At 45.1% G+C, this 23,225-nt stretch overlaps 1 protein-coding gene across 1 annotated transcript in view; it reads left to right on the forward strand.

Annotated features, from left to right (window-relative positions):
• The first annotated feature begins 2,540 nt into the window (after positions 1-2,540).
• LOC126440161 (mucin-4-like) overlaps positions 2,541-23,225 on the forward strand; it is a 178,546-nt gene continuing 157,861 nt past the window's right edge. Inside the window, exons 1-2 of the mRNA XM_050090604.1 lie at positions 2,541-2,712; positions 2,878-3,038. Of these exons, the coding sequence (XP_049946561.1) occupies positions 2,541-2,712; positions 2,878-3,038 (333 nt within the window). The remainder of the gene's footprint in view (positions 2,713-2,877; positions 3,039-23,225) is intronic.

Genomic DNA, 23,225 nt, shown 5'->3' on the forward strand with positions numbered 1-23,225 from the left:
TACGTCCACCCGGCCTCCCGCATGCCCACTATACGCCCTCGCTCAAAGTCCGTCAACTGCACATACGGTTCACGTCCACGCTGTCGCGGCATGCTACCAGTGTTAAAGACTGCGATGGAGCTCCATATGCCACGGCAAACTGGCTGACACTGACGGCGGCGGTGCACAAATGCTGCGCAGCTAGCGCCATTCGACGGCCAACACCACGGTTCCTGGTGTGTCCGCTGTGCCGTGCGTGTGATCATTGCTTGTACAGCCCTCTCGCAGTGTCCGGAGCAAGTATGGTGGGTCTGACACACCGGTGTCAATGTGTTCTTTTTTCCATTTCCAGGAGTGTATATCCTCTCTACTTCAACCATCATCAGTTATTTTTCTCCCCAAATAGCAAAACTCCTTTACTACTTTAAGTGTCTCATTTCCTAATCTAATTCCCTCAACATCCCCCGACTTAATTCGACTGCATTCCATTATCCTCGTTTTGCTTTTGTTGATGTTCATCTTCTATTCTCCTTTCAAGACACTGTACATTCCGTTCAACTGCTGTTCCAAGTCCTTTGCTGTCTCCGACAGAATTACAATGTCATTGGCGAACTTCAAAGCTTTTATTTCTTCTCCATGGATTTTAAAATCTACTCCGAATTTTTCTTTTGTTTCCTTTACTGCTTGCTCAATATACAGATTGAATAACATTGGGGACTGGCTACAACCCTATCTCACTCACTTCCCAACCACTGCTTCCGTTTCATGCCCCCCTACTCTTAGAACTGCCACCTGGTTTCTGTACAAATTGTAAATAGCCTTTCGCTCCCTGTATTTTACCCCTGCCACCTTCAGAATTTGAAAGAGAGCATTCCAGTCAACATTGTCAAAAGCTTTCTCTAAGTCTACAAATGCTCGAAACGTTGGTTTGTCTTTCCTTAATCTTTCTTCTAAGATAAGTCGTAGGGTCAGTATTGCCTCACGTGTTCCAACATTTCTACGGAATCCAAACTGATCTCCCCCAGGGTCGGCTTCTACTAGTTTCTCCATTCGTCTGTAAAGAATTCGCGTTAGTATTTTGCAACCATGACGTATTAAACTGATAATTCGGTAATTTTCACATCTGTCAACACCTGCTTTCTTTGGGATTGGAATTAATATATTCTTCTTGAAGTCTGGGGGTATTTCGACTGTCTCATATATCTTGCTCACTAGATGGTAGAGTTTTTCAGGACTGGCTCTCCCAAGGCTGTCAGTAGTTCTAAGGGGATGTTGTCTACTCCCAGTGCCTTGTTTCGACTCAGGTCTTTCAGTGCTCTGTCGAACTCTTCTCGCAGTATCACATCTCCCATTTCATCTTCATCCGCATTCTCTTCCATTTCCATAATATTGTCTTCAAGTACATCGCCCTTGTATAGACCCTCTATATACTCCTACCACCTTTATGCTTTCTTTTCTTTGCTTAGAACTGGGTTTCCATCTGAGATCTTGATATTCATACAAGTGGTTATCTTTTCTCAAAAGGTCTCTTTAATTTTTCTGTAGGCAGTATCTATCTTGATGACAGTAATGTTAATGAATTCTTTATTTATAAAAGTTAGTAAGGAGTCAGTTCTGGGAGAAAGGAGTATGTAATACTTCCTTTGCAAAGAGTAATTGATTTAATACCTGCAGTTTTTCATGTAGATGTTAGCTGAACAATGTGGTTCCCTGCTGGTCGTAAGAAATCCCTTCCATTATAGACTCTTTGGCAACAGCTGTGATTAATTAGATAATAGTAAACGGGTGTTTTTTGCTGTTTCAGTGGCTGAAACGTTAAATCTGATTCCAATGTACAACCAGTTACTGAGTTACTAAACAGTGATTGAAGCAGCGAGTCAATTTGGTAATGTGACGTTTTCCGAATTTAATAAGAATTCCTAGCTTGAACCATATAACATAGATTTTACGAAGCGTGTCACCAAACTGAACCAAATGACAACATAAAAATAGTGGCACTTGAAGCTAAAATTATCTTAGATATTTCTCGCTTGACAAGGTGGAATGCGGCTCGCATTATGTGTATGCACTAGGAAGAGGTTGAAGCAACAAGCGAAGATCGGTTCGTATTCGATAATCTGAAGTCGTCCTTGCAGGTGTAATGGTGCTACATGCACAGTTGAATATGGTGACAGCCTTCCATACGTTAACTCACCGTTTGATCAACTGATGAGAAATGTACATCGTCGTCCCGATTAACACCAGCGTGGTTTGTGCTGTGTGCAGCCATCAGAATTCTTTGATATTCAGTGGAAAGTGGTGCAGTGAATCTCGGAGCAACACTGCCAGTGGGCTTACTACTTCAACTCTGCAGAAATACCAGGGCACTCAGGCAACCAGGTACTGCTCTCTTATTAACTTAGCAGAATAGCTGCTGAAGCGTTTTATCAGTCATAATGCGTAAGTTTACTGGCGCAGTCACTTTGAACTGCGAGGGGACGTGGAATACATAAAGCTGTGAGCTGACGATGTCCTCTTAGACTGCAGCACATACTGTGCGCTACACGTGCTACGGAGTCCCGATGAAAGACGACAAATGCAGGAATCTCGTAGGGGGCACGGTATCCAATATTGGTGTTGCCCAGCTTCCTGCACAAGCAGCAGCAGCAGCAGCAGCTGCAGCTGCAGCTGCCTGGAGCAAAGTCCAGACCAAACCCACGTCCGGTTTCCCACCACGGACGCCACCACTCAAAGGTTTCCACATCACGTACTCATACTTCGGCGGCTCGACGAGGAAACACTTGGTGTCGAAAGTTTCGACAAAATACTATTAAACTTCCAGCTGCAATCGTCTCTGATCACATTTACGTTGTATATTGCTTAATTTAACCTGCAAATAGTGAAGCGCCTCATTTACAGAAACAAACACCCTCGAAAACAACTCAGAAACTGCGATGCTCACGTGCACCACCGTGCGTTCACGAGCCACGTGCAACAGCTGCGCGCACCTGGCCTACTCAGTACTGTGTTCTGTGATCGCACAGTTGAGTGTAGATGAAAAACCAGCAGCGACTGAAAAGGTGAGTTGGGCAACCCACCCGGGTCGACATTCTCACTTGGCACGTTTCGGCCTCCAGCGCCATTTCGCGGTACACGCTTCTAATATTTCAGTGTATTTACTTGTATTGGCGGATATAAATTTGCTGGCAGCAGCGTGGCGCCTGTAGGTCGCACAGGTCTTGTTTCTCGTCAGATGCTACCGGTCTGAGAAATACGTAATACCTAAGTTGTAAACGAAGAGCCAAGTCATTACGCCTTGAGGTACTCCAGCACGTGAGGTGTAAGCTTCGGATGACTGTTTTCTTCTTAATATTTTATCGTTCCACATAGTTTAAAATGAGTTCCACAATTTATGACTGTTAAATCTTGTAATCCTTTCGCAGGGTGATCCGTCTGTTTGATTTTGTGGCTTTTTTGTCTTCTAGGCTTTAGGAACAAGTTTTACTCCAGCGTCTGAATGCATTATCGTCCAGGGTGTTAATGTGTGTGATGGCACTAGCCTCAGGACTAGGGGATGGTTCTGTCCGCACGGGGTGCAATGAGTCTTTCTCCGTTGAGTCGAGATGATTTCTGAGATTATTCATCCTATGCTGTGGCTCATGTCCAACTAAGCATTAATTTGTTTCTGCTTCCGTAGTTCCTTCGTGTAAATAGTCAAAATTTTCGTCTTCTAGGTGTGAGTTTACCACTTGGAGTACTTCTAAGAAGACAGCTGCCACATTTCCATTAATTACTGGTGGATCTTCTTTCTGTTGTTGACTAGTGATTCTCTACAAATTCCAACAAAAGTCTAGGATTGAAGTTTTGAATTTTGTTATTTGGTGTTTGATAGGGGACAACTTCATTCCACTGATTTTCCAGAGTTAGGTTTGAGGGTTGTTTCATACTGTGTATGAATTTACCTTTGTTCACTCGTTCCTTGGGATTAGTTGCACCTTCTCGTATTAGGTTAATGCTAAGCCGGCAGCCGTGCGTCAAACTGCATGCAGGCTATGTCAAGTCCGCAGTAATCTTTCTTAGGAGCTCATTGCGTGGTCAGAGAGCATTTCTTTTGCTTCTCAAGGCTATGTACAATTTTTAGTGTTCCCTTTGCCTCTGTTCCCCAGTGCCTGACATTCAGAAATATCGAGCAGTCTCAATATCTGAGGAACCTTCGTAATTACCAACTTTAGCGCGAGTTCCGAAATGAGTTTCTTGTCTGCAGTGGACTGTAGGCTAAAACGAAACTTTCTGAGATAGTAAAACTGTGTGCCATACTGGGACTCGAACCTGGGACCTTGCTTCTGGCGGGAGTACTCTGAGGTGCTAGAGCGCTGCTCACGACCCCCGCAGCTGCACTGCCGCCATTGCCTCAACTCCCATCTCCCGACCTCTACAGAAGTTCTCCTGCATACCTCGTGGGCTAGCACTCCTGCAAACAATCTCTCAGGCTGTGGCTAAGCTACGTGTCCACATCAACTTTACTGGCTATCGTGAGTTCCACAAGGTATGCAGGACAAATTCTGTGAAGCATGGAAGACTGTGTACTAGGGAACGCTGAGGACGGATCATGAGTTGTACTTTGATAGCTCGGTAGACCAAAATCGCAGGTTAGTCGCATTGTGGTACACAGATCCAAACTGCTAGGATGTTTAGTTGAAAACGATTACAAACACAAGAACATCTTTCTGGTGACACGACAGCACGGGCTTCCCTGTGCACCCATAAAGGATCCTAGCCTAATTGGCCATTTAGACGTACTGAGAAACGTTGGGCAACTAGTACCACACGCTTTGCGCAAAACTGTTATTAAACCCCAGCAGAGAAGTACCACTTACTTTCAGTTATTGTGCAAGCGGAGATTCTATGCTGCTTGGTCTTCACATAACCCTCCAGTGCCCTGCGTGAAACACGTCACACAGGGTTTGAAGTACTGGAGACATTAAAATTCGCTTCCTTTCTGCTTAATGCATGGCGTAATACATGTTACAGCCTCCCTAGCAACCTCTGGTGTCATTCACATGAATCAGTGGTGAGGACAAGGCGCACGAAAATAGCTTCGCCATCCGACGGCTGCTGTGAATAGCCACGTCACACCATGTAACATAGGTACATTCATTCTCGTTCTATTGCTTCCAATTTTGGAATATTTTAATATATTTTATGTTGTCATTCCACAAACCGTAAATATTGTTCCAGAATATAATAACCATTCTGTAGTGTGCTGTAACAGGGCTGAAAATGGATGTTACAAATGTTGGTTCGGGCAATGAATAACGTAGTTGTGGATGAAGCCCATATTTCATTTCATTGAAACATTTGAATTCGTGATTCAATCAAACTAACAGTGACGCTCTATCGCTTTGTAGCAGTCCACCGAAGATACACTTTCTAATATCCACGAGCCTGATGTCAGTAACAGATTTGTATACAGATGATGCTGATGACTGATGAAACCACTGCAGTTCTGACAAGACTCGCCAGGACGTGAACAAGTATACCCTACACTCCAATCTCTGCTGAAAAGGATGCTGAACATTATTTAGCTAAGGAAGTATCCATACAGTGGACGACAATGCTGCAGAAAAGTATGATACTTTTCTGGAAAAAGGGGTTGTTGCTCCAGTCACACAGCTATTTGATCCTCTTCTTGCATTAGCGGCTGCTGGAGTTGACTCTTCTGGAATATTTTAGAACTCACTAGGTAGATGACATGCTTCATTACTTGGTACACCAATCATATCAGTACAGCATACAAAAGGCCATAACAGTGGTCATACACAACTTGGAACCGGAACAAATGTTAGGCATGTATTTCAGAATGGGACTTGAGCAAATGCCTAGCATTCGCTGCTACTGGGAGACTCGTATGGCCCACCCATTGATTTGTAAGGTTATGACATGAAATAGATTAGAGAAACTGTTGAGTGTCCTCCACTTCGAAAATTCATTAGCGGCTTAAGACACTAAAACTGATAACCACTGGAAAATTCGACCATGACTGAATCAATTCAGAAAAAATTGTTTGAAAAACTTCCAGAACAGCACTTCGGAGTCGAAGTAATGATTGCTTTTAAAGGCAAACGCACCATGAAACAACATACGTAAACACAAACATATAAGGCGAGGATTCAAAGGGTAGGGCACGAAATTCTGGCTACTTACATGACTGACATTTCTCAGGGTGTAGCAGGGAAAATGTAAAATGGAACAGAATAACATGGAAAGAGCTCGCATGTGAAGTAGTCGTAAAGTAAACACGTCGACAGAAAACCCCAATTTCAAGGTACACGCTGACAACTTCTTTACGAGTGATACACTTTAGTACCTATTGAATAGAGGCATCTTTTCGATTGAAACACTAAGAGCAAATAGGCTGAAAGATTGACCTCCCCAACGAAAAGACATGAAGGCTGCAGAACGAGGAGCAATAGCATGTCCAATAGACGACACAGGGAGATCCATTGTAGTGATACGGTATGATAACAAACGTCTTAATCTGCTGTATTCTTCGTTGGTATTGAGACCCAGGATGAGACACGGGTGGAACATACCACAAAGACAATACGTGCAAGTCCCAAGAAAGGTTATTACACCTTACAACACCTGTATGGGTGGTATTGATCTGATTGACAAATTATCATCACTATAGAAATACTATGTAACATCGATGATGTAGCATTTATACAGCTTCCGGCACACAATTAAAACTGTGGTAGTCACCAGGTTACTCGGATGTAGTGGTTACTTCAAGAACGACACATTCCACTGCGCAAATTAAAAGCGGAAATTGCGGGCGGACTGTTAGCGGGCGGACTGTTAGCGGGCGGACTGTTAGCGGGCGGACTGTTAGCGGGCGGACTGTTAGCGGGTAAGAGAAATCAAAGTGAGGGTGCCAAAGTAAAGAGGACATGTCAAAAAAAAAAGAGAGCTACGACAACAGTTCCGCCAATTGTTGACTGCCAAAAGGAAAAGCTTGGCTTGTATGGGAGGAAACGAGAGGACGTTGCAGATGAGTGTCAAGATTGTATCGTCTACGTCTACATCTGCATCCATACTCCGCAAACCACCATGAGGTCCATGGAAGAGGTTACATCCCATTGTACCAGTTACTAGTGTTTCCTCCTTATCTATTTACGTATACAGCACGGAAAGAACCATTGTTCGAATGCCTCTGTGCGTGCAGTACTAACTCTAATCATATACTCACGATCCCAATGAGAGCAATTGGGATGGTTGTATATCCTAGAGTAATCATTTAAAGTCGGTTCTTGAAACTTTAACAGACTTTCTCAGGATAGTTAGCTTCTGTCTTGGAGTGTTTGTTCCTTCATTATCTCTCCCACGAATTAACCCTGTGACCATTCGTGCTGCCCATCTCTATATACGTTAAATATCCTCCGTTATTCCTTCGTGGTACAGGTCCCACATACTGAGCAATATTCTAGAACTGGTCGCACGTTGATCTGTGAGCAATCTACGTTGTACACAGATTGCACTTGGTCAGTATTGTACCAATAAACCAGTCTACGGCCTGCTTTACCCACGGCTGAACCTGTGATCATTCCATTTCATATCTCTGCGCAGTATTACACCCAGGTAGCTGTATGAGCTGACCTATTCCAACAGTGACTCACTAATATTACAGTCAAAGGGTACTAACCTTTTTGTTTGGTGAAGTGCTAAATTTCACTAAACTTCACTGAACATTTAGAGCAAGTTTCCAATCTTTGCGCCATGTTGAAGGCTTAACATCCTACTGAATATTTGTGCAACTTCTCCCATATATTAATTCATTATAGACGACTGCATCATCTGCAGAAAGTCTGACTTTACTACTAGTACCGTCTGCGAGCTCATTAATACACAAACCAACAGGAAGGGTCCCAGCACACTTCCCTGGGGGCACACTGGATGTTATTTCATCACACGATGTGTCTCCATCCAAAACAAAATGCTGTGGCCTCCCTACCAAACGTTCCTCAAGCAGGTCACAAATCATCACTTGATACCCCCACATGGCGGTACTTCGGACCATACCTGTAGCTGATACTGAGTCAAATGCTTATTGGAAATCAAGAAAAACTACATCTGTCTTGTCGTCTTAATCCCCCCAGGGGGTCCACAACTCTTTTGTGGATACGTGTGTAGCGAGCACGGGACCCCGAGCTAATGTGGCCTTCCTTCCTTTCCGGGCTGCATACCTTCCCTTTCCGCATCCTTCCCCATCCCCCATCTTCGCCCCCCCCCTCACTTCTGGCTCTTTCCATCCCTTATCCCTTTCTCCCCCTCTGGGAGTATGGTTTGTGTCTACGTCCGGAGACGGACGCTCGTAAACGAACCGCATTCTTCACCTTCCTTGCTTGTATGTCTTGATCCTTCCTTTGTTCTTCTGTTTTCCTTGCCTCTTCTCTTTACCCTTTTCTCCACTGCGCCGTTTGTGACCTATCTTCTTTCCTTTCCCTTTCTCTTTCTTCCTCCCTGTGCGTGTCTGAAGGGCGACCCACGCATTTTTGTGCATAGCCGGTGACGGGGTAACGCGTAATTCCATGCCCCGGGTAGACAGGTAGGACACATACGTACCCCCTGGTAACGGCCAGGCCCAGGGAGGGGCGATTACCCGAGCTGATACCTTCCGAAAGTGCCGATTGGTCCCTCCGTCCGTTTGTCGGGAGGTGTGACCTGAGGTGTGAACAATCACCTAAGGCGGGAGTGCCCTCAGAGAGGGCCCCCACAAGGGAGGAGCTCGCCATCGGAGACGCCGGTAATCATGGGGGATTCTTCCACAATGGTTTCCGCACCTTCCACTATATCTGCTCACAAGCGTAAGTTCACTGAGTCTCAGCCACAGTCAGTTCTTCCATCGTTGCCACAGTTCCTTGTTGTTTCTCGGTCTGACGCAGGTCACGACTTCTCCACGGTCAACCCTTTCATTATTCAGAAAGGTGTTGACGCAGTTGCAGGTCCTGTAAAGTCTTGTTCCAGATTACGGAATGGCACCTTGTTGTTAGAAACATTCAGTGCCCTCCAGCACAAAAATTGCAGTGTACTTCACTGCTCCACACCTTCCCTGTCCGGGTTGAACCGCACCGCACTTTAAATTCCTCGCGTGGAGTCGTTTATACACGCCCCCTCGATGGATTGTCTGACGAAGAAATTCAGCACTACCTGTCTGACCAGGGCGTAACGGCTGTTCATAGAGTTATGAAAAGGGTTGACACGAACCTCATTCCAACCCGCACTTTCTTGACATTTGACAAAGTTCAACTCCCATCGAAAATCAAACAGGCTATGAGATAATTTCCGTTCGCCCTTACGTCCCAAACCCTACGCGTTGCTATCGGTGTCAGCGATTCAATCACACCAGCCAGTCCTGTTCCAATCCGGCCAAATGTGTTAAGTGTGGCAAGGATGCCCATGAGGGTGCTTGTCCACCTCCATCCCCTCGCTGCATCACCTGTATGGGTGACCACGCTGCTTCCTCTCGAGATTGCCCCATTTTTAAGGACAAGCGCCAGTCGACAGCCCACCGTGCCTCAGACAGGAAAATACAGCACTGTCCTTGCTTCTCCTCGGCCAACAAAGGAGGCGGCCACACAGACTTGCGACATCACCTTTAGTACCACGGTCGTCAGATCGGCCAGCGCAAAGATCGCCCGTTCAACCTCACCACTTTCGCCTGCCCACTGTCTGGCTCACCCTTCGTTAGGATCTGCTAAATCTCGAGCCCATAAGTCAGACACCAAGACTTCGAAAAAAGAGCATACTCGTGAAGAGTTTTTACGTACCGAAATTTCCCAACCATCGGTTCCTCCTTCATCTAAACATGATACATCCAAGAAGGATACAAAGAAACCCAGTTCCCCTCCTTCTCCGCCAAGGCGTGTCCCATCTACAGCATCACCTAGCGGAACCTCGACCGTCTTCTGTGTCACCGAGGCGCACTGCTGGCGGACTATCAACCGGCCGATCGCTGGTGGCAGGAGCTGCTCCTGAACAACCTATGGATGAGGATCTTCTGCCTTCGGCTGAATGCCATTCCATGCTGTCGGTCGCAAGCTCTGAGCAGTCGTTGAGTTGACAGCGACCTTGGTCACATTCCTCCATTTTCTGTTCACCCTATGTCCATTATCCATTGGAATATCCGCGGTATTCGAGCCAATCGGGATGAATTGTCGATGCTCTTGCGATCCTACTCGCCGGTCATCTTCTGTCTTCAGGAAACAAAGCTGCGCCCACATGACCGCTTTGTTCTCCCTCATTTTCAGTCCGTCCGATATCATCTCCCTTCTTTTGAAAGCACTCCAGCACATGGAGGACTCATGATTCTTCTCCATGAAACTCTCCATTATCACCCAATCCATTTAAACACTTCCTTCCAAGCTGTCGCCATCCGTCTTTCCCTTTCCAGATACACGTTCTCTCTTTGTACTGTATACATTCCATCGTCCACACCAATGGCAGGAGCTGATCTCCTTCATCTTCTTGGTCAGCTTCCACCCCCCTATTTCCTGGTTGGGGACTTCAATGCCCACCACCTGCTTTGGGGATATCCACATCCTTGTCCACGTGGCTCACTATTGCTAGACGTCTTCCACCAGGCGGATCTAGTTTGCCTCAACACTGGGGTCCCTACATTTTCGTCTGCCTCCACGACAAATTTATCTCATTTGGACCTTGCGGTCGGTACTGTTCCGCTAGCTCGCCGCTTCGAATGGTTCGTCCTTGATGATACACACTCGAGTGACCACTTTCCATGTGTCCTTAGACTGCAGCCTCAACTCCCATATATGCGCCCGCGACGCTGGAAGTTTGCCCAAGCTGATTGGACACTTTCGTCTCTAGCAACATTCGATGACCGTCACTTTCCCAGCGTCGTCGATGAGGTCACACATATTACCGACGTTATTCTTACAGCTGCGGAACATTCAGTACCACGCACCTCCGAATTGCCCCGGCGCCCCCCAGTTCCTTGGTGGAACGAGGCATGCCGTGATGCAACACGTGAGCGGCGACGTGATCTCCGCGTTTTCCGCCACCATCCTACTTTGGCCAACTGTATCCGCTATAAGCAGTTCCGTGCACGATGCCGTCGCGTCGTCCGCGATAGCAAGAAGGCAAGCTGGAAATTCTTTATTAGCTCATTTAACACCTTCACTCCCTCATCGGAAGTTTGGAGTCGGCCCCGACGGTTCTCAGCCGCGCCTAGTTTCTCCCCGGTCTCTGGGCTCACTGTCGCGCATGCACATTAGTGGACTCCGTCGCAATTTCTAACTCATTGGGTCAGCACTTTGCTGAGATTTCGATATCTTCAAATTACCCGCCAGCGTTTCTCCCGAAGAAACGTGCAGCGGAAGTGCGACATCTTGCTTTCTCCTCTCAAAATCGCGAAAGCTACAACATTGTTTTCTCCATGCGGGAACTCCAACATGCCCTTTCTTCTTCTCGCTCCTCCGCGCCAGGACCGGATGGTATCCACGTCCAAATGTTGCTGCATTTATCAACCCATAGTCCGCGTTACCTCCTTCGCCTTTATAATCGAATTTGGACCGACAGTACTTTTCCCAGACGATGGCGAGAAGCTATCGTCGTTCCCGTTCCGAAACCTGTAAAGGACAAACATCTCCCCTCTAGCTATCGCTCCATTTCTCTCACGAGTATTGTCTGTAAGGTTTTGGAGTGGATGGTGAATTACCGTTTAGCTTGGTGGCTGGAATCCTGCAGTCTTTTAACACCTGCCCAATGCGGATTCCGAAAGCATCGTTCTGCAGTTGACCATCTTGTTGCTCTCTCCACTTTTGTCATGAACAATTTTCTCCGGAAACGCCAAACGGTAGCAATATTTTTTGATCTGGAGAGACCATACGATACCTGTTGGAGGACAGGCATCCTCCGCACACTGTTCACTTGGGGGGCTTTAGAGGCCGGCTGCCCCTTTTCCTTCGCGAATTTATGGCAGAGCGCATATTTAGGGTGCAGGTGAACACTAATCTCTCCCATACTGTCTCCCTATAAAACGGGGTGCCCCAGGGCTCCGTGTGAGTGTGGTACTGTTTGCCATTCCCATAAATCCAATTATGGATTGTCTCCTTCCTGATGTCTCGGGCTCCCTCTTTGTGGACGATTTTGCTATCTACTACAGCTCTCAACGGACCAGCCTTCTTGAACGACGTCTTCAAGGATGTCTCGATCAACTCCACTCTTGGAGCATCGAAACCGGCTTCCGTTTTTCTCCCAGTAAGACCGTTTGTGTTAATTTTTGGCGACGTAAGGAGTTTCTTCCACCCTCCTTACATCTAGGACCATTCAACTTTCCGTTTTCAGAGTTCACTAAATTCTTGGTTCTTATGTTTGACAGAAAACTGTGCTGGTCCTCCCACGTTCCCTATCTTTCGGCTCGCTGTCTGCGATCCCTCAACACCCTCCGTGTCCTGAATGGTACCTCCTGGGGAGCGGACCGAGTGGTCCTTCTCCGCCTCTATCGCGGCTTAGTGCGCTCGAAATTGGACTATGGAAGCATAGTCTACTCCTCTGCTCGGCCGTCTATTCTTCGTCGTCTCGACTCTATCCACCACCGTGGATTACGTTTAGTGTCTGGAGCTTTTTACACCAGCCCTGTGGAAAGCCATTATGCTGAGACTGCTGAACCTCCGCTGTCCAATCGGCGAGCAGTCCTTCCGAGTCGTTCTGCTAGCCATCTGTCTTCCATGCCTGCTAATCCAGCCCATGACATTTTTTCGACGCCTCCTTTGATGCAGGGTATGCAGGCCGCCCCTCCTCCCTACTACCACCGCGAGTCCGCTTCCGTCAACTGCTCCATTCTTTCCTTCCGCTTTCCTAAAACCTTCTTGACAACTTGGGGTACAGCACCACCTTAACTCCGTCCCCGGATCTGCCTGCTTCGTGACCTTTGTCGATTTCCCAAGGATGGTACCCCTTCACTTGTTTATCGTCGGGCATTTGCTGCTCTATGTGCACAAATGACGGTCGCCACACTTATTTACACCGACGGCTCGAAAACATCGTTAGGTGTAGGGAGTGCCTATATTGTTGGCGACACCCCAAATCAATTTCGGCTTCCCGACCAGAGTTCGGTTTATACTGCGGAGCTTTACGCTGTTCTCCAGGCTGTCCACTACATCCGCCGCCATCAGCGGATACAGTACGTAATCTGCTCAGATTCTCTCGGCTCTCTCCTCAGTCTCCAAGCTCTTTACCCTGTGCACCGTCTGGTCCACCGGATTCAGGACTGTCTGCGCTTGCTCCACCTGGGGGGCGTCTCTGTGGCGTTCCTCTGGCTCCCGGGACACGTTGGTATCTGTGGAAATGAGGCGTTTGATATTGCAGCCAAGGCTGCAGTCTCTCTTCTTCGGCCAGCTATTCAATCTATTCCCTTCGCCGATCTACGGAGCGTTTATGTCGTCGTGTTGTTCATTTATGGAACGCGCATTGGTCGACACTTTCCCATAATAAATTGCGGGACGTGAAAGCTCTCCCTCGTGCTTGGACCTCTTCCTCCCTAACGCGTCGTCGGGAGGAGGTAATTTTAACTAGACTCCGGATAGGGCACTGTCTTTTTAGCCATCGACATCTTTTAAGCGGCGATCCTCCCCCACTCTGTCCCCACTGCTCTCAGCTGTGGACGGTAAGACACCTTTTAATTGAGTGCCCCTCTTTTAATCCGTCACGCGCCCGTCTACAGCTATCGCCTGATATATCGTCGATTTTAGCAGATGACACGCGCTCAGCCGATCGCGTTCTCGGGTTTATTAGTGCCAGAGAAATGACGTCAGTCATTTGAAGCTTTTTTTGGGGACAACCAACCCCTTTCTGTAGTGGATTTTTAAGCCTTCCTTCTGCTTTTAGTTTCTCCAATTTTATGACTTTCGTTCCCATTGTGCTGGTTTCCATTTTCGGTTTTTTACTGTTTCCTAAGTCACGGACCAGGCGCTAATGACCATAGCAATTTTGCGCCCTAAAACCAAAAAAAAAAAAAATGTCGCCTTGATCAAAAGCTCGATAAGTCATCTGAGAAGTGAAAGTTGGGTCACACACGAGAGATTTTCCAAAAGCCATGCTAGTTGGAACAAAGGCCATTCTGTTCAAAATGAAGTACCCATTATCTTTGAGCTCGGAACATCATCTAAGATTCTACGAAAAATAGATTTCAAGGGTAGTGGACGGTAGTTCTGTGGTTCATTTCTATTACGCTCCTTGTAGATGGGTATGACCTGTGCCTTATTCCAAGAACTAGGTAGTTTCGTGTTCAAGGGATCTGACTGATAATCATAAGAAGAGGGTTAACTCAGCCGCAAATTCAGTATCGAAGCAGTCAGAGATAACATGCGAGCCTGAAGGTTCGTTAAATTTAAACGATCCCGAAATTCTCCTAGGTTTTCCGTTGTACAGGAGATTTGGAAACGCAGTAACGCATTTAAACTTTTGCTATGCTATCCTCATTTTCAGTCTCTCTCTTTCTCCACGGACTGGACCCTAACTCTGGCGCCACTGACAGCCTCTACATATGACCAGAATTTCTTTGGATTTTGTAAAATGCCATTTGACAATATTTTGCTACGGTAGATGAAATCTTCTTGGGATTCCATGAGGTAGCTGCAACGAAAATCCGCGACGTTTCGGTGAGTGTCATTCTCATCATCTTCTGGCGAAGTGTCGATGGACCACGACTGTCCTCTATATATGACTGATCAGCGGCACGGGGCGGCCGTGCCTCCCCACCCTCGGTTCTTTCTGCGTTGACGCTGCTACAACCTCTGCCCTGTGCAAAGGGCTGAATTGCCCTCCTGTTCCGAAGACAATACCGAAACAGGACATTATAGTCGGCGTGGAAGAAGCCATCCGTGGATTGCCTGCGGAAAAAGCGGAAGAAATCATTCGTGAAACATGCAGAATAATTGACAAATCCCGGCTTCCGAAACGGAATATGAAGTTAGCAGAACGGAAAGCACTAAGGGCGCTAAGAGATGATGAAAACACCTTAGTCCTTAATGCTGATAAAGGATATGCTACAGTTCTATTGTCTGTCTGAAGACTATCACCATAAGGTAAATGCTTAGCTGCTGGACTCGGTCTACAAGAAGCTAAAGTAAGATCCCACACCGAAGATAACAAGGAAAACCATAGCCTTGCTGAACCAAGCGGATCTAACAAAAGATGATGAGACGACTCTAGCCCAGGGCCCCAGCACCTCCACGGCTACATGGACTGCCCATGGTTCACAACGATAGGGTGCCTCTTTGCCCAATAGTGAGCAACATTAATGCATCTACATACGCAGTAGCAAAGCATGTAGCCTCGCTTCCTCGTAAAACCTATAGTGGGCCACTGCAGGCTGCAGGCCGCTGACAACCTACAGAGGACGGCCGGGGTCCATCGAAATTTCGCCAGAAGATTTTGAGAATGACACTCATCGAAACGTCGAGGGTTTTCGACGCAGATACCCGGATGGAAGCCCGAGAAGATTTCATCAGGAGTATACGCCGGGAAGGGCTACATTCACATATTTTGCTACGGTAGTCACTGAAGGGATCACGCATTGCTCTGTTGACAGGCAAACATTTCATTCAGCATCTATCTATAGACCTACGCTTTCAGACCTATTATGCAGTAATGTTCCTTTACAAGTTCCGTCACAGCGATTCTATATCATGGAGGTTATCTCCCATTATGAACTGTTCTGTGGGACACACATCTATCCAACATGTGGTCAATTACCCTTTCAAATTTGACCCATATTTCCTCCACATGCTCTTGCTTTGTTGAAACTTCCTCATTGACATATGACAACATTCATTTTTATCTAGTTTACAGAACATACATATCTTTCTGCTTTAGTTGACCTCTGTACTTCAATAATCATTGTTGCCAGAACACCACCATGGTCACTGATCCGAGTTTCGATGTAGATATCCTCAGAGTTCAGGTATGTTCGTTGCATTTTAATCCAATATATTTCCATCATCACTGGGGTTCTTAACTGTCAATTATACATAATTGTTAGTGAACTTTCACAGGACGGCCTACCACACCCACCACTAGACGAAACCTCAGTTCACTTCTCAACAAGTTCCCCAATCATGCTATAATCATTGGTGGAGACTTTAATCATCCAACAATTAATTGGGAAAATTAGTTTTGTCAAAGTGTTTGGTTACATCAGGAGAGGAGTCTGTTGGGCGATAGGATCGTTTTATACCCACCCGTGATACCCACTCATGATACTCAGTCTTGCACAGTCACTCAAATGCAACTTCAATTTCTCTCTGTGTATTTGAGTTACTGTACTGCGACAAATACACGTCCTCCATTTGTCATTTGGCTATACTTTCGATGTACACCTAAATTTTCCCTAAAATCTACAATTTTGGGTTTGAACCAGGTTTCTGTACCTACCATAATGTGAGCATCACTGCTTTTGATGAGCACCTCAAACTCTGGCACTTAGTTGAAAATGAAGTTTACCTTTAGGATTTTAATACTCTCACCTGTGGGAGGCATTTTTTCGATCTTCCACTGATATTTCTGGTTTTCCTGCAGCGAGTGTTACCTGGGTGGATGAAGACCATCAGGCAATGAAACAGGTTGATGAAACCATAGTGCCTACACACACTATTCCATGTCCGATATAGTAGTGCTTCTGTCAGATCAGGCCAAGCTAAGTAGTTCATCACGTGCCACATGACAAGCCCAATGAGCCGTTGCTGGTGTCTACATTGCAACCGTACTCAAACACCTTGTCGAAGCACAGCCAAAAGTGTAGGGATGCTCATGAGTGCAATTGCCCACCACCTTCTCCCTGCTGCATAAATTACAATGGCGGCCATGCAGCCTCATCTCATTAATGTCCTCTGTATCTCCATGAATGTGAACATCCGCTGTAATGCACTCGTTAGTTTTGGCACTACAGTCAAGAGACTTGCTATTATGCCAAGCTATACAAGAACTGAAGAGTTGCAGTTTAGTGTCTATAAATCGGGTACATTGAAGTATACTATGAACAACTTCAGATAAATTGAGACTACCAATTTGGATGTTGCATCTGTTCACTAAGCATTTCTTACTGCTCATTGTTTGGATGCATTGAAGGTGATGTGAATTAACTTTGTCTCCACGCCACCGCAGGCAAGATACAAAATCTGCAGTTTGCTCTCGCTGTTGTCTGTGTGCAGTGTGTTTCACAATTCCTAATACAGGCCTTCACGGTTTGTAGAGGAGACTGCGTACATTTCTGGACATGAGCGCATTACCACAACTTCGTCTACTGAGCTTTCTATCAAAACCTGTAACAAGAATCGTGAAATGCCCTGCATTTATTAGTGATGAGATTGACGACAGATGCTTTGCATAGATTACTGAGCCTCAGTATTACAGTGTCTTGTATATCTAGTTTTGCAGCATCTGCTACTATGTAGCAAGTGGAATTACGTCCAATTATTACACACAAAATTACGAAGTTAACGTCTAATTGCTATATTTCTTCCAGTGTTTCCAGTTGGGATATTTGGAAGTTCATTGTTCATTGGAAAGCAAACATAGCTAACGTAATGAACTAAGTTGTAAATGATGGAGTTTTTGTTGGAGAGAAATTTTGCGGCGAATAAACGTCCTTCCACTTCACAAGCTTTCCTTCAATCTTCCTTAATGAACATCAGTATGCAGTAATAAAAACACCTTGTTATTCTGTGATGCCCATAAAATTCTCTGGCCAGGTTTCATTGTAGAAATATTACCAGTCTGTAAAATTTGTAGCAAAGTTCCCCATATGAATTAAACCAATGACTTTACGGCTTATGGATGTGAACAATACAATTAGTTTCTTCATGTTAGTATTAACACTCAGATAATGTTTATGAATGAAGTAATGAATTATGGAAATACTGGTTTGCAAGACACTTTAATTCTCTCATAAAGAACAAAGATGTTTGTTAAAAGTTAGTATGCGCGCTTATGTAATTTTGAATGCAAACTTATTACTGCAGTGATATTACCGTCCTTGTGTAATGTATCTGAAAATTTTGTGCCTTACACAGGTCTTAAAAGTGTACCAGTAAAACTTGATTTCCTAAAGATTCCCACGCATGAGAGTAGCAGACTCATCGCTCTGTAAATTTTTTTAATTGACTTGAAAAATGTAATCAAGAAAAAGTTCAGGAAAGGTCTGAAGTTGTGTCAAGTTTGATGGAAGCAACAGTGAATGGATAAAGTCCAGGTATACGCATGCAATCTACGGAGAGTCGAAAAGCGTTCGGTTCCTCAAGTTCCTAACTATTTGTGTTATTCTGTTGAACTTCCACTATATTACACATCTTAATGAGTAAATTACGGCTTTCTGAATGTCTGAATTTGGTCAATTATGTGAAATAATAATTATAAAAATTCTGTTGTCCTTGGAAGCTGTAATGTAGGCAACCTGAAACTGGTATCAGGCTCTGGGATTGTTATTAGTGTCACCATCTTAGTGATATACAGGGACATGGAAGACATGATTGAATACCAGTTATTGGAACAGTTATTATAATCGTTGTAATCAAAGTACTCACATAACAAGAAAACAAAGTTAGATTTACAGTATGCTCTGACTGCCTCCATAGTGACTTTAACATACTGAACCCTGAGTTACTGGCACTGCATGTTCTCTTGTGTTACTTCAATGTTTTTATTACACCAGCTACTGGCTACAGATGTCACCCCTCCCCCTGCCCCCAGTCAGATGTATGTATTCATTCATGTAAGATGGTGTCCCCACTACACTGACATTTGTGTAGTATACCAGCAGTTTAAAAATGCTCCCCTGAGCACAAACAGGTGAATATGTTTCTCTGTAAAACAATGACAGAAAAGTGGGGACGCAGCTGCTCAGTCTCATTCTCGTTTCTTCACCAAACATTTTGGCACACGAACGTACGCTGTTTTAACATGGAACATTGTACATCCTTTCACCGAATCTCTCTAAGTATTCATACTCCGGTAGAATGGGGAACAAAAACATGGCTATAGGGATGTGGAAAAGAGGAAAATAGTTCCCCCTACCACCTCCCCTCGCCCCCCACCACATGAAAGTAGTGACGATGACGGGAGAAAATCTAGGCTCCACTCACTCGCTGCAGCTGTCTCCACCTGTTGTCTACCACTGCCACTGTCGCCTCTGTTCCACAGTCTCTCTGCTACTGTCTCTCAATGCAAAAATGCGAATATGTTCTTCCTTAATTCAGTACCATGCAGTTAGACCCAAAGGACAGCATGTGGCTAAAAGTTACCTTCTCCACTGTGTCCAGTCGATACTCGACTTGTCTCAGGAATATAGTACTATTTGTAGGATCAATATTTTTTTATATCTGAATCCTTAACGGTCTCGACATTCACCTCGGCCAAAACAGTTCCATTGGGCTGTAGGAGGAGTGGTTCCCTGCATGGATGATGCTGATCTCTACTTAATATGAAGGGTTCCCATTGAGAAACGCAGTTGCAGGACCGCTCTTCCATCCACAGTAACTACTTGACCAGTATATTGACCTTGTCGACGAGTGCCAATGAACAGGCTTCTGTGGTGTATGCAATCATAGAACTTCGTGAAATCGACAGATTAACTCTGGTTCCTTACTGTGTCATCTGTTTTCCGGTGAATTATGAGAGAACGAAGATCTGATCTACTGTTCAGAACCCTGGCTGCAAACCTCCCAGAATTCACCAATTACTAATTTTCAAGATTTCAATTCTGTATACGGGCAGTTGGACGGGATGACGTGCCTTTGACTAAGCCGGGCCACTCAACAATAACGCACACATTTGTCTGTCATCCTCGTTTATGGACTGCATAGATTAGCAGCGTTTTCCCTTCTGGTATTGCTTCTTTGGTCCTTACAATTATCTGCTGGTGTAGTCTGCTGCAAGTTTCTCACCTCCCGTCTGGATCAATTTGGCTTGTATTGTTTCCACCCTTCTTAAGCTATTTGATTCGTTTGGATTGTGTGTGGGGGGGGGGGGGAGGGGGACCGGGGGGGGGGGCGGGGGGGGAGAGACGAAAGTGGTGTGGGTCAGCCGTGGCTAGACTGGAAATAGAATCCTACTTTGGTTTCATTACAATTGGGAATGGTAGAAGTACTCCTTCCATCTTCTGGCGATTTCAGTCGTTTGCAACTATTTTACAACCTCTTTGACAAAATACTTTGTAGCCTCTGACCCTTTAATAAAACCCTTCACCGTTATAAGCATTACTGACACTGTCTGCTCTCATCTGTTTCTGCCTCCACGATGATGCCCTTGATATACTTCCCCTTTGCTCTTCTCAGAGTAGTCAGGGTAGCTCTTCAAGCCACCTCAAATTGTGCTTAATTCTGCACAAGATTTATCTCCAACAAACACCTTCTCATGGCTTTCGGTCTCTGTTCAGAAGGAATTAAAGCTTATACATCATTACACACATAGATCTGGTCACGTTATTGAAAAACTCCAACAGCGAAAACTACTCCAACAACAACTACTCCACCAACTCCACCAAACAACTTAGGAAAGAATTTCGAACTTTATCTGTACGAGCAAAGCAGGACGAATGATTCACAGCTCTTCCTTTCGTCTGTCGCAGCCGTCAGCCTGATCACAGGACTCGCCAGCAGCGCCTCACGTGATGCCTCAACCACAGATCGTCTGACAAATTGGCTGCGTGTCCGTGTTTTGACCGACCGACGAACTTTCACTGTCGGGCGCGTCCCACCACTCGACAGCCGACGCAACAGATTGTGTCGAGTGTAGTGCAATCGTGCCAACCGCCCGACTAAAATTCGTGTTTTGTCACAGCTGACGGAATTAAATACTATTCTAGTATACATGTCGACGTCCGAGGCGGATGAAACTTTAAAGACAGAGTTTTTAAAGAAATTTAAAGAATGCTGATGTATTCGTGGCACGTCGTGCGAGGAGTATTAACAATAGAGGTGCAAGAAATGAAGCACCTGTTCGATTTTTTACCGAATACATATTGGTTTCTCTGTGTGCAACACGAGGTTAAGTCTGTCGATTTTCTTTCTGTTTTTAGGTTTTATTTCCGATACTTATCGGAAATGAAATCTAAAAACGGAACTATCGACATTCCATGGACATTAATTAATAAAATGTACTTGCTTCACTATTGTAAGTACTAAAAAATTCCAGCCATCAACTATGTAGTTTTTTTTTTTTTTCAATTCTAACAGTCGCCAAATGCTTCATTTCTTACGCATCTGTTGTATTTATTAGATGACGCACGCCGCCACCATGTGTAATCTTTCTTCTTCGAATAAGAGTCTCTGAAATTTACGGGTCATCTTGTTCTGCTACATCCATAAATAAATGTTTTCACGAACGTCTTTTGTTGTATTTATTTTGCTTTACCACGATGTATTTTCTCAGTCAACTATAAATCAAGTTGCACATTTCAGGAACAATTTTAGTTAATAATTGTGGCGGCAGAAGAGCACTGAATATTACGTTTGCTGCCATTGGCGAGAAATCGTAATGTACGTAGCTAACACTCTCTCCTCGGAGTTTACAACCTATGCCAGGACTGCAGTATTTTCCCTTAAGAATGGTTTTATGATGTTCAGCAGTTCCGTAATGCACGATTCACCCGTTTTTGCTTTTGTGAAAAACCGAGCGGGATCCCATAGGGCAAACACAATGAACTAAACATAAAATAAACAAATTACGACAGCAGGCCCGCACTGTAATCGCTGAGTTCAGTCGGTCGGGACGTGTGTAGGCTGTCAGGGAATTGGTCGTCTGTCAGTCAGTAAATTGGTGCGTGTGAAGGGGTGTTACATACGCCCTAATTTACGCAAATATTGTTCGTTTGTACTTAAACCAATGAAAAATGAGACTTCCCTGCTTTCCGACGCTGAGCTGCCTCTGTTTCCTTTACCTGGTCTCTGATGATAGCCAACACAGCCGGATAAATGTTTTCGTTCTGGCACAAACTTTAATTACTTCCTGATGAACAGCGGAGAATCGTTCGCAAAATATGGCGCACAGGTTTTTAGTGACACCACGTTCCGTGGGTAAATTGTGGTATCCATGTTGTTGTTGTTGTTGTTGTTGTTGTTGTTGTGGTCTTCAGTCCTAAGACTGGTTTGATGCAGCTCTCCATGCTACTCTACCCTGTGCAAGCTTCATCTCCCAGTACATACTGCAACCTACATCCTTCTGAATCTGCTTAATGTATTCATCTCTTGGTCTTCCTCTACGATTTTTATCCTCCACGCTGCCCTCCAATGCTAAATTTGTGATCACTTGATGCCTCAGAACATGCCCTACCAACCGGTCCCTTCTTCTTGTCAAGTTGTGCCACAAACTCCTCTTCTCCCCTATTCTATTCAATACCTGCTCATTAGTTACGTGATCTACCCATCCAATCTTCAGCATTCTTCTGTAGCACCACATTTCGAAAGCTTCTGTTCTCTTCCTGTCCAAATTATTTATCGTCCATGTTTCACTTTCATACATGGCTACACTCCATACGAATACTTTCAGAAACGACTTCCTGACACTTAAATCCATACTTGATGTTAACAAATTCCTCTTCTTCAGAAACGCATTCCTTGCCATTGCCAGTCTACATTTTATATCCTCTCTACTTCGACCATCATCAGTTATTTTGCTCCCCAAATAGCAAACCTCATTTACTACTTTAAGCGTCTCATTTCCTAATCTAATTCCCTCAGATCTGGGCAAATATTAACTCCTATTTCGTAGCTGGAGGAGTAGGAGGTTATAGTTTAACGTCCTGTCGACAGCGAGGCGGAGCACAAGCTCGGAATATGGAAGGATGGAGTAGGAATTCGGCCGTGCCCTTTCAAGAGTCCCATCATGGCTTTCGCAGTAAATAGTTAAGGGAAATCACGGAAAACCTATACCTAACTGGCAGGACGCAGGTTTGCACTGTCAACCTCCCTAATGCGAGTACATTGTGGTAACTACTGCGTTACCTTGCTCGATAATTTCATACTAGTTTCAAGGAACGATCCTGAGCTTACAAACAAACCTCCGCGAGAAATCTTGGTCAGCCACTCAACCGAACTTCCCTCAAGCATTGCCAGTAACTCCCCATTGGATGTCGCCAGTGATCTGTCGTACTTTTCGCATCGATATACTACATATATGGTAAGGTATAGTATTGAAACACTTAAGCCAGAAGCATGTTATGAGATGAGATGTCGGAATCTGCTGCTGCAAAATCA

Source organism: Schistocerca serialis, unplaced genomic scaffold (assembly GCF_023864345.2).
Source record: "Schistocerca serialis cubense isolate TAMUIC-IGC-003099 unplaced genomic scaffold, iqSchSeri2.2 HiC_scaffold_1352, whole genome shotgun sequence".
NCBI lineage: Eukaryota > Metazoa > Arthropoda > Insecta > Orthoptera > Acrididae > Schistocerca > Schistocerca serialis.